Source organism: Syngnathus acus, chromosome 9, assembly GCF_901709675.1.
Source record: "Syngnathus acus chromosome 9, fSynAcu1.2, whole genome shotgun sequence".
NCBI lineage: Eukaryota > Metazoa > Chordata > Actinopteri > Syngnathiformes > Syngnathidae > Syngnathus > Syngnathus acus.
In genome coordinates this window covers 7447187-7459496 of record NC_051094.1, presented here as the reverse complement: position 1 = coordinate 7459496, position 12310 = coordinate 7447187, and the positions used below count along the sequence as shown (strand labels likewise).

General features: G+C 41.0%; 1 protein-coding gene across 1 annotated transcript; it reads right to left on the bottom strand.

Moving 5' to 3' along the window:
• Positions 1 to 592: 592 nt before the first annotated feature.
• On the bottom strand, positions 593 to 7111 carry mier3b (mesoderm induction early response 1, family member 3 b). Its single transcript, XM_037258724.1, has 13 exons — positions 7079 to 7111; positions 6245 to 6269; positions 5873 to 6018; positions 5489 to 5611; positions 5296 to 5419; positions 5026 to 5099; positions 4871 to 4943; positions 4633 to 4775; positions 4393 to 4474; positions 3828 to 3922; positions 3635 to 3762; positions 3387 to 3547; positions 593 to 1486 (listed from the first exon to the last, which is right to left on the bottom strand). Exons 1-13 carry the CDS (start codon positions 7085 to 7087, stop codon positions 1029 to 1031), a joined length of 1641 nt encoding a protein of 546 aa, XP_037114619.1. The 5' UTR covers positions 7088 to 7111; the 3' UTR covers positions 593 to 1028.
• Between the last annotated feature and the right edge of the window lie 5199 nt (positions 7112 to 12310).

Here is a 12310-nt window from a genome sequence, read left to right as displayed (position 1 = left end):
TCAGCATATTCAAATGACACAGGTTGTTTACAAACCAATGGCGAGAAATTGATCCTAAAATTGAGCCCAAATGACAAAAAAAAAAGACAAAAACAATGAACTACAAGTTGATTTTAAGCATTCAAGTGCACCAGTTGAACTTTTTGCTAACACTGCCAAACCCTGTGATTAACATGAACACAGATGAAGACAAAGAACTACAACTGGATTTTAACAAGTGCTCCAGTTAGCCGATTAGAAGTGGTAACCACCATAATTTCTGACTATTGGATTTCAGCGATAGCAAAAGTGTCATTCAGCCATTTGTGACTGTAGTGTGCTAGAAGTACAAGAAATTTTTCACAGGCCTCAAACATACGCAAGGCGCACGAGGGAGATGGGGACCCTCCCCATTTTTGCATGACTCCAAAAAGGAAATTATTCATGATTTTTGCCAAATTAATAAATTCCTTTCATTATGGCAAGAAATCTCTTATAAAATGTCTTCACTTTCCAAAGAGATTACAATCTTCCCCTTCTCATCATTAAATCCTTTTAAAAATTTGGTTGTCACTGTTTTCCATCACTTCTCATTTCAATTATGTTGTTGAAAAACAAAATGCAGGGCCAATTGCACGGGCAATGAGATGAGTTGACATGATGTAGTGCCACACAAATCAGTAACAGAAAAATATGTCTGCGTACCTGTAAACCAAACACTGATTAAACAAAAAGTACCACTTGAAACAAGCACCTTCTAAAGATGATTTTGGCAGCGGAAGAGAATGGCAGGGCGATGTTGACCACACTGTACATGAACATTACCACGGCGTCAAACATAAAATGGCTATTATAAACTCTTGAGAGAAATCAAGATTTTTAGTTCTATATGAAAGACATCACTGATGTCATAGTACACAAAAAAATGAAAACAAAAGTATATTTCTGTACATATATATATATATATATATATAGCGCGATATATATAACATGAGGTCAGTCTTTTATGTACATGGCAAAAACAGGAAGAACAAAGAGGACGAGGAAGATCAGTCAGATTGAAGTGCTGTGGCATGCTGCGCGTGGTGGCGCGCGTGCCCACCCAAAAAGCCGTTGGGCTCGCTGAAGTCCGTGACCGACACGGCCATTTTGGCGCCAGCTATCCGGTGGTGGTGCGGCGCGGTCCGGCGCGCTTCAAAGTCCACGGCCAGGTTGCCCACAGTGACGTCACCCATGAACGAGTCCGGCGCCGTCATCTTGAGTCTCTTGGAGGGCCGCTCGCAGTCCTTGGCCACGCACACGCCGCTCAGCTGGCCCAGCTCCGAGTGGTAGAACCCAGCGTCCAGCATGTTGAGGCAGTCGGCATCGGCGCCGCCCGATGGGAAGCCCAACGACTCGTCATGGTTGAGGGAGGCGCGGTGGAGGCTCTCCAGTGGGGGGAAGCTGTACGAGTCCATACACGTCACCTCGGCCGGGCTGCACACTGTTGCCACGCTGTTGCTCAGAGCTTCAAAGGAAACAGCCGAAAAGAACTCAAATGATTAGATCAAAAAAAAAAAAAAAAAAAAAAAAAAAAAAAAAACCATGTAAACATCTCAGGTAGTGGTAAAAGAACATTAAACGTGTGTTTGTAAACTGAGAGTAGCGTCCCAATTAAATTATGGTTTGGAAAAATCATACCTCTTTGGACTCTGTGCTTCTAATCTACTTTTAATAATACCTTAATTTGCCATTGGGGGATTAGGGTTGCGACAAATATTACAGCACTTAATATCAGTGTTTGCCAGGCCAGTTAAACAAGGAAGCTAGCCGTAGAAATGTGATCTTAAAAGAGACATATCATGGAAACTCCACTTTAGCTTTGAAATAAGCAGGGGATTGTGCACCTGGAGTCTCCAGGATTGTAGAAAAAATGTAATCTAATCCCTCCCGGTGCTGCAGAGATACATTTACAATCTGTTTGGAGGATATTTTGTATTACGTATTTTTATCTATTACGTCAGTCTTTGGGAGGGCACTACCAAACAAGATAATGGGTGTGGCCAGATTATCGCAAATCCATCCATCCATTTTTTGTACGCTTGTCCCCACGGGGGTCGCGGGCATGCTGGAGCCTATCCCAGCCGTCATCAGGCAATAGGCGGGGGACAACCTGAACCGGTTGCCGGCCAATCGCAGGGCACACAGAGACAAACAACCATCCGGACTCGCATCTGTGGGCAATTGAGAGTGCATGTACCATGCGTTGTTTTTTTATGGAATGTGGGAGGAAACCGGAGTGCCCGGAGAAAACCCATGCAGGCACGGGAAGAACATGCAAACTCCACACAGGGAGGGCCTGAGGTGGAATCGAATCCGTACCCTCTGAACTGCGAGGCATACGTGCTAACCGTGCCAGCTCAAATCCATCCATTTTTATGAGTCTAAAAGACTTTTGTAGTCCAAACAACTCAAGGATGCCGATATGGAGAGATCGAAATGTTCCGTTGTTGGATGAATTAATCCTCACAACTCATTACACTGTCCCCCAGCATCAGAACCTCAAACAAGCGCCTGGTTAAGTTTCATTTTTCAGAACGAAGTTCCCACATCTGTGGGCATAGTCCTGCTTGGCTGTGCGAAGCACTTCAAGGACGAGTGTTTCAGAAATCTCTTGTCAGTATAGAAGTTCCTTCGATCTATGGAAACGACGGACACAGTAAAGCAGTAAGCTTTAGATGACGAAAATAATAATAAACTATTTCACTTTCATATTATTGTGTGTCTCTTTTTCATAGCATTAGCGCCAGTCTTTCTGCTGATTTTAGAGATGCGCGCTCTGTTTTCACTTCTTGTGTGTGTATTTTGAGTAGCTGCATCAGAATAATTGCATCAAACGTGCCGTTTTATTCTTGGGGAACACAATGTGATAAATGCATTCATTAGCTTCTCGCAAACGCTCGCTTACTTTTTAAATTGACTGCACTTGTTTACAAGACGTGTACAGAAATATTGTCAGGGGATTTATTTTGTTACGTGTTATGTATGGTTGTCATTCTGCTGTTTTAATCAGTCAAAAGGTTTGCGGCTAAAAAACTACAAACATGTCTGACCGGAAAGGGAGGCGCACATCTTGTGGCCTAGAGGGAGTGGTGTGTGAAGTATCTCATTCGCATTGAAAGAGACTGCAACAAAACGGCTTGCTTTGAGCTACTTCTCAGAAAAGGGGAGCCTGTGATGCTATGATGAGGAATTTAGACAAAAGCTTTGCGGTTCCACTTTATATAGACCACAACTGAATGAGTGAAATGTAAAAAGGAAGGATTTATAAGCATGAGACGTTAGCTTTAAGCGATCAAATTCATTATATGCGACTCTCCTGCTTTGTAATTGTGTATGAAGAAATGCAGTGTGAAAGGAGCACCGACCTGTGAGGTCACTGGCAGTGATGGAGTTGAGCAGGCTGAGCTGTTGATCCGTTGTGCTTTCCATTCTTCCTCCTGTGCCGCCGCCACCTCCCGAGCACACAGACGACGAACTGTCCACAGCCAAACCCTCCGCTTCGTCTACCAGCCTGTCCATCAGGTCCCTGGGCACCACATGCGAGTGTTTTTCCTTTCATTGGAGCCTTGACATTTTGGTTGAAGCCCAACCGCGCAGTGGATGTCAAACTTACGTGACGCCAGGATAGCTGCTATACTTTTTCTTCCCAAAGCGATTCTGCTGCACGAAGAAGTCGAAACGCTCCGACTTCTTCCACATGTAGTAAAACGCTACACATTCTGCTACCGTTCTTGTCGAAACCTGAGGTGGGGAAACAATCAGCCATGCAGCAAATAATCCTCTATCACCACCACAGCAAGACTTACTTTGTGTTTCTGAATGAGGTGAAAGTTCTTGTCATACATCTGTAGAGCATGTTCAAAGTTTTTGCACTCCTCTTCAGACCACGGAGGAGATTTTTCTGGAAGAATCCATTTCAAAGTGACAGTTTTCCGCTTAGGGGTATATAACAATTTGTCATCAAATGGAAGGGGTGAGCTCCAAAAGGCAAACAGGGCACACAGACACAAACCACTATTTACTCTCTCTCTTCCCTGATGAATCGATGGAAGAATAAAGAGAACAACCGACTCAGAAAAGATTAGTTTGTGACAGCTCTAGATTGAACATAACATGAATGTTCTTCAATGACATATTTGATTGTTCAATAAATTACTTAAAACTTGATTCAAGTTTAACTAAATATGTCAAAATGTCTTGCTTTGGACACACGTTTATGACAAATAGTGTTGCTATTTTTGCTCACATTTGGTTGGAGGCCAACGGCACCTTGCAAAAAATGCTCAGATGGACTTCCCATGGAAACTTGACTTTTTTTCTTTTTTTTTTTTTTACATGTAGCGGCATTTGAGGTTTTTGTTGACGTCTTACCTTTCGAGGATTTTAGGTGGCTACAGTATTGCTCAAGCGCCTCATGGGTGTTGTAGTTACACTTGACGAGCTCAAGCAAAGCCTGTGTGAAGAGAGTAAAGGGATTGAGATAAAGATTTACACGGGAGTTGAATACACACTGATACATTACAAGAAAGTAGAGTAGTGAAACCAATGGGGAAATAGACATTCTCTCAAATACTACTATTGTTACTATGAGCAGCTGAAAACAAAACTGACTTGTTCATTGTCTCGAACATGCAGTTTGTCGTGCGTCGACTTTTCGTCCGTCGTCCGCGACACCACGTCGGTCAGGAAACTCCTGACCTTGCTCTCTGGGAGCGTGCCCGGCCTCCACATGAGCTCATCTTCATCTTCATACACTACAAAATAAAACGTCGGAAGCATGAAGTAAACAGAAACTTTGCAATAAAATTCTTGAATCAAAGCAGGGCGAGTTCACAGAGTAGTTGGCTACCTTTCTCGTCTTCCGTGTAGTGGCAGATGGTCAAAGGAACCTCCGCTTGGTGCTCATCGCCTACCATTATTTCCTTTTGATACAACACAAATGGAACATTGGATGAATGAATGAACATATTTTTGTGTTTCAAGATGCAAAATGTAATGAAGTACCTTTCTGGAGTCTTCTGGACTTGGACCATCATCGTCACACTCAGAATCTTTATCCCCATCAGAGACGGCGTTGGCTGAAGGGATAAATACAGTCATTTCACTATTCTTTATTTATAATTGAATTATTACTCACGCCATTAGATATTTTTAAATTAAAACCATTAAAATTAAATACAAATTAAATGCTTCTTAACGTAAAATAGATTTTAAACATGGGAAATAACATCAACTTAAAAGATGAGTTAGTTTAGTGTTGTGTAATTTGCTTACATCGAAGTGTTCTGGGGAAGAAATCGGTGGCCTCGTGGGAGGTGACCGAAGGGGTGAGGTCATCTGCTGACGACTGGGTCTCCTCCTCGTAGTCGCCAGACAACAAGTCTTTCGCAATCTCCTCCTAAGAAGAAATGAGTCAGGTTGACCAATATTCTGGGAAATAAACTTCACGTATGGCAACGGAGCTCACCTTGTCCAAAGTCATGTCGGGCAGCTCGTCTGTGAGGTCGCCAGAGGAGCTGTCGATACTGGAACCAGCTGAGGCCTCGTAGCGATAGATGGCCAGCAGCTCCTCGAGAGGCATGTTGCCTTCCTGGTGAAGATGGAGGCACATTTCTAATAGTAGAACTGCTACACTCATTTGGGCCAGTTTTATATGCAGTCACCCCGGAACTGAAACATGGTACCGTTTCATTTCATGTGAATCGGTGCTCAGTAGTACCAACACAAATCAGTCCATACCAAGAATACGCATAATTACCGAGATACGCATTGAACCGTCAACAGTCATCAAAATGCACATGGTATAAATGAAATAAATCACAGACATGTTTGATCTCGTTTTGAAGTTTACCTTCTCCAAATCTGCAATCTCAGAACTAAAATTGCCTCCCCCTTCAAGAGATTCTTCCTCCTCCAGAGTCCTCTCATCATCGTACTCATGAACTAGCATCTCTGCAGTTGGGTCAAAGTCATGATCTTCTGACGACAAAGAGCCAACTGTATTAGAAAGAAACAGACCAAAAAATGTTTTTGCAATACATACAAAACGCAGAATAGTTTAAATATTTCACCATCTATTTCTTTTAGCTAAATTACACTATATCTTTTGGAAATATGGTACTTTGTTCTCAAAAATACTTTTTTAGTATCAGCTTTTATTTGTTTATTTTCATCCCCCCAGTGAGGCCCAAAAATTGATAAATCGAAAATTGACAACTCTTACCTGGACTTGAACTCCCAATGGAAGCCTGGGGGGAGGAAAATCACATCACAAATTACATTTGAATAAAAAAAAATTAAAAAAAAAGACAATATTTAAAAAAAAAAAAACAATAATAACGGTTCAGCTAAACGTGAATTTCATCCCTTCAAAATGTGGGCAGAAATGCAGAAAAGCATCAGTCACCGTTACCTGAACGACAGTAGGCGGGTGTAAGACCACAGGAGCCGCGTATACGACATATCGACAAATTCTGTCACAAAATTCTTCAATAAATGGCAACCGTGACACACGAGAACTTTAAAACAATGAGGAAGACGTTTTTGAGAGGCAAAAGTGACATAAGTAAGCGACGCTCGAAAGCCAGCGAGCTCACGTCAGAGCACTGATGATAAAACCTCAAACGTCGATGCATGTAAATATGTACATTTCGTTTGGCGCGGTGAAACATTTGACGGCTTTTGAATTAACGGTGACGACAACGCAGTGGCGAATATACGACTTAAGGTGTCGTTTTTGTGTTTGCTCACCCTTATAAGACAAGCGTGAAATATAATTTCTCAAAGCAAACGTTCAAATTTGCGTCTCAGTTTACATCGCCGCTACACCGAAGCAGCTGAGAGCGAAGGCGCAGCGGCCTGGTAGTGAAGGCTCACTCCAGACATTCAGGCACATCTCCGTTGAAATTGTAAACATTATTTTGACGAAAGTCACACTGTACAGCCGGCAAAAAACACAATCTCTCCAATCGCTAGTAAAAAAACTGGGAAAATGCGACGCGAAATGATAAAAATATCGATTTCAGAGCGATCGCTTCTCCCCTGTTTTCCCTCTTACCTCCGCCATATTGGTACCTATAGCTAATGAGCCAGTCGTAGCACAGTACCCGGATGGCGACCCTCAGCCAATCACACAGCGCGCCGGCCGCCTAGGCCGTGACGTCATTCAAAACCACCGTAGATTAACGGGAGTCCTTTAAAACGTCGTAGATTTACATAAAAAAAAATATATACAGATACTTTTTTTTTAATTTAAAACAACAGAATCTCGTTGTAAAATACGTTTTAATTCACACCACTGCGAAATCTCAGGTAATCCTCCTCACGACGTCTGTGGAAAGGTATCACGTATCATACACCAACCATTTGCACTGGGCATGGGCATAAGTGTGCAAAATTGTCAAATGCCACCACACGTAGGTCATATATACTAGGTACACTTTCACAAGCTAATGACACGCTGTACAAGCGACGTTTCAATAATTCCATTTTACATTTTGTAGATGAGAGTGTGGAAAATGCATGGTCTTGACATTACTATTTATAGTAGCCTACTGTGTATGACTATGAAGGTAACAGTAAGGTAGAGGAGTCATTTCATCTATAGTGAAAAAAGAAAAAAAAAGTCAATGTTTTGAGAATAATGTATATTCTCAAGAAAAAGTGTAATTTTTTAGAATGTTATGCAGATAAATGTGTTATTGCAAAAAATGTTGGATTTTTTTTAAATTAAAGTGATATGCAAATTTTATGTTGAAGAATGAGGTGAAGTCGAAGAAAAGCATCTATTTCTCTAACCTTAAATTAATCTGTTGATTTATTTGAGTTTACAATAAATTTTCTTTTTAGTATTTGAACCTTTTGATTTTATGCAACTAGTGTGTGGTTGTACCTGTGTGCATTAGGGTTAATTAGTGGGCCATTATGCTGCCTTAACAGAACATTACAACACGGCTTAAATCGAAAAAGTTACGACTTTTTTTCTACGATTGCTTCATTCTCAGCCTAGGCACAATCTTAAAATGTCTCGACTCTCGACTGTTAAGCAGAAACGCTAACTACTCTTCCATCGGTCTGCTCCACTGAGAAGAAAAGATCTAAAGCAAAACACATCCAAAATTTGGTGGGATTCGGTAATATCACAAATGAGGACATTTTGAACTTGATTGGTTAAACTCCAAACCATACTACACTACTATGCTTGGAAAATCTGCTTTGCTTGAAAAAATCCAGAAGGGTGCTATCTTTGTGCCAAAAACAACACCCTAGTTGGCGTGATATCCGTTCGACAGAGGCGGGTGACAATTCTTTGTGACGCTCTTGCCAAACCATACGCAGGTCATTAATGCTGGTTCAAATGCACCGCCAGTCTTGTGTGATCCAGCCAACGTCCCACTCATGTGTCATGCTGCAAGGGCTGGCTGGCAGCAAACGCATTGGCATCCAAATTACCCCAATCATTACAGCTAACATTAGATTTCCATTCACTCATTAATTTTCTGTAGTGCGTGTTCATTTGAGTCACGGGAGAGCTGAAGCCTATCGGAGTTGAAGACTCATCGCCAGCCAAAGGAAGGTGAGGTACACTACATCTGTGACTCCAGCCAAAGCATTTCCTTGCTCAATTTGATAGTGGATGATATGGAAACAGACGTACACAACATTCAGAGTGAGGCTGCCACATTCATCAACTCACTTCGGGCAAGAGGTGAGGTACACCCTGGACTGGACGCAGCCAGTCGCAGGCCACATACTTGTGCAGTGGATATATAAAACATTCAAAACTCGTGTTAAATTAGGTATGAAAGTTGTTTATCGAGAGGGATGAACAAGAAAAAAAGTCATTTTAGGGCATAGCCAAAGCTATTTTGCAGTTTAAAGAACAATTAGGAATGACTTTTATATATGGTAATATATACATATATTTTGACATTGCAATAGTTGGGGCCTTCTATGAAGCATTCCACTGACCATTGTAAATGTTTGTGGTTGTCCTGGAGGTGTTGTCAGTTCCTGCAGACAAAGTTAATAGCTTTAAGAGAAATGTGAGTGGATGATCCTAGAGGCGATTGTAATTTGTGAATTTGAATTTTCAGGTTGTTCCCAATAAGAAGACATCCACGGGTTCTTATCTATCTTGCCTTGCCACTCCAGATTGGGACGGACTCAAAATGCATGTTTTTGTATTTTGTATATGGATTATTTAAAATCAAATGGTTGGGTACAGAATGTACTCCAATTCTTGAGACCCACATATTGATTGTTCAAAACTGTTGCGGTGTCTCGCCACCTGGTGGCGCTGTGCAACAGCTTTCAAAGTGCGTCATGACACAGATGAACACCCCACCCCACCACCCCCGCCTGTCTCCAGTGCTGCAAACGCCCTCCCTCTCCGTCCCTCCAGACCAGCTGCAACATGACTGAGACATCCCTCTCTTTGTTTGCTCATATTCAACATGGTGAATCATGTAAAAGGCCGTGTTGACAAATACCCTATTGACTTCTGGGCTTCTTGAGAGGGTCAGCAGCAGAGCAAGGCTTTGTTTGGATGAAGCCATTTTAAAGTTTATGATACAAATCCTTATGTAAACACGTTGCAGCAGCCTCAAGGGTAAAAATGACAAGTTTATGGTGTCATAAAACAATGGGCAGCTGTGGAGCAACTAGGGACAGTCATACAGCTGCCATAAATGTTTACACTGAGGAGTCTGTTGCTCTTTTCTTTAACATTTGCTATTAAAAGACATCAACACATGAGTCAATACTGCATTTCCACGAATAGTGGCTGGGGGCGTTTGGCTACTCCAGGTGTAAGTAGTGATTCATGCAATTGGAGGTTGGATTCTATTCTACTCATTTTGCTAGCCCCTTTTATTGGGGAGCTAATGTATAATGAAATAAATTGCATGTTTGTTTGAAGAGTCAGTACCCCAGGTACACCTATTGTATGCCAATGCTAATTTAAGGTTGCATCTGATTGGTCAAAGTCAGAATTTTTTTTCTTTTGCATGTCTTTGCAGTACGCATATTCCACGGCAATATTTTTTCAATATATTGTGCAGCCTTAGTGGGTGAGTGCGCGCGTGTGTGTGTGCTTTAAAATGACAAACTTATTCGAGATGTCACAATAATACTTTGAGTACACCCACATCTTGAATTTCAAGGCAATACAAGACAAATCAAAGTTTCAGGGAGACAAAACAGAACTGTCTTCATCTTAGATTAGCTCCCTTTGCAAGTGGAATTCATTAAAAAATATAGATATATATCATATATATATATACTGTTCTATGCATCTATTTGGTCCTGACCTTGAAAGTGACATTCACCATTATTTGTAGAGCTTACAGTGTTTGATGGATGCATGATATGAATCAGCACTTAAAGTGAAACAGTCATCTAAAAACACCTTTTTTGTCAAATGTTCTGAGGTACAGCTATTTAAGTAATGAAAAACAAATTTTTTTTTTATAAAAGAAACTTTTTTCCCTCCCTGAAACACAATCAAGCAGTGACTTGAAGGTGGAGTCAAGGAGTATGAGTGGGCGCTGTAATTTCCTCTCTCTCGCACACTTCTAATCGTAGGCGTTTGTATACCATACACATCCAGCACTTGCGTCATGCGAGATTTCTCTGACTAACTCAGCAGCGGTAGCAGAGGTAGTGGTGGAAATGCCCATATTTGGTCCAATGACCTCACTGAGAAGATTTACTGAACTTGAAAAGTGAAGCTATAAAGGTAAAGGCGTTACTTCCGGGAGGCCTCAGTGATGATACCAAATGGACACAGTGAGGGATGGAGCAAACAGCTGTGTTGTCATGGACAAGAGGCTCCTTATGACGAGCCACATGGGTGACTCTGTCTCCATGGCAACGTCAGAATCCACCACAAAACGGAGAACAGAAAACGTTTAAAGTCAGGAAAAACCTGCCAGAGTCTCACTTTTTATGTGTCAAGGCAAACATGTCAATTCATCCCGTTCGTGTGCCATGCGACAAAAGCGAAACGCTTCAAAGTTAAAACTGAAAACGTGACCTATGGTGGGATTAAAACATTTTAGTCCATATTGCATATGCAACTGCAGAGAGGATCAGGAGGAACATTATGTCTAGAATCAAACGTATTGTGAGGGTCGAGTGAGAACATCTAGCAAGAGTCCCCCTGTCTGAAGGAATTTTAACTTCTACCGCCAACAGAACTTCAGGGAAGATATGGAACACTGAGTCCAGGTTGGCCTGTATGTATTATTTGTCTACTTTTGTCAAGCAGATGAACTCAATGACACCATTGGACTCCTTTTACGAAGCTGCCTAAACATAAGTTAAGTATGCCTAGCTAATGCTGTCTTTTGTTTGTAAGGCAGATGCTTGGGTTAATGAAGTAGAAGAAGGACTGGTTTTCAAAGGAGAGGACCAACTAATGAAGCAGACTCAAAGCATCAATATGCATTAGTTCCAATGTCCAACTACAGGGCTAATGCAAGTCTGCTGCAGACTAATGGAAGAAAAGCACTTCAGTGCTTTTCTCCATAATGCAGTCAGACACAAACTTAAAAGAGACTGTTACATGTTGATCATGGTTTTAGATTTGTCATTTCTTAATGCTGGTCAATGTCTGTACACTGTGGTTGATAATTGGAATTATTGAATTGAATTGAGGGGATAATTTATTCTTCAAGGGCCACATTTAATTGTAAATACCGAAAGAGGGGTCAGGTAATTCGTAGATGAGGTGAGAAAAAACCCCTTCATTTAGTTACCAGAATTGATTAACTGATTGTTATGTTGGAATGTTAACTTCCAAAATATTTTTATTTTTATTGCAGCCAATAATTTCATTCACCAATTATTTAATAAAATAAATGAATAAAAAGTTAAATACAATAAACATAATTACAGCATAAATACTGTTTGTAATTTTTTTATCTAATTTTATATATCACAGTTATTACATAGTTAATTAATTAGACAGAATTAACCAAATATTTAATGGAATAAATAGAACTTTTGTAAATTCAATGACCCACCTCCAAAAGTATTGAAACGACAAGGTCAACTCTTGTTTTTTTGTATGATGAGGATGTTTAGTGATAATGGCTACAACAGAATCAGTTCTGAAGCCTACAAAAGCATTTTGTCAGGCAGTTTGCAGAAAAAAATATGATTCAACATATTCAATGAACACATGATTTGGGAGGAAAACCCACACAAGTACAAGTCGGGAGATGCAAAATCGAGATTTGAACCGAGAACCTTAGATTCACAGCTTCACAGTGCTGCCCACACATTA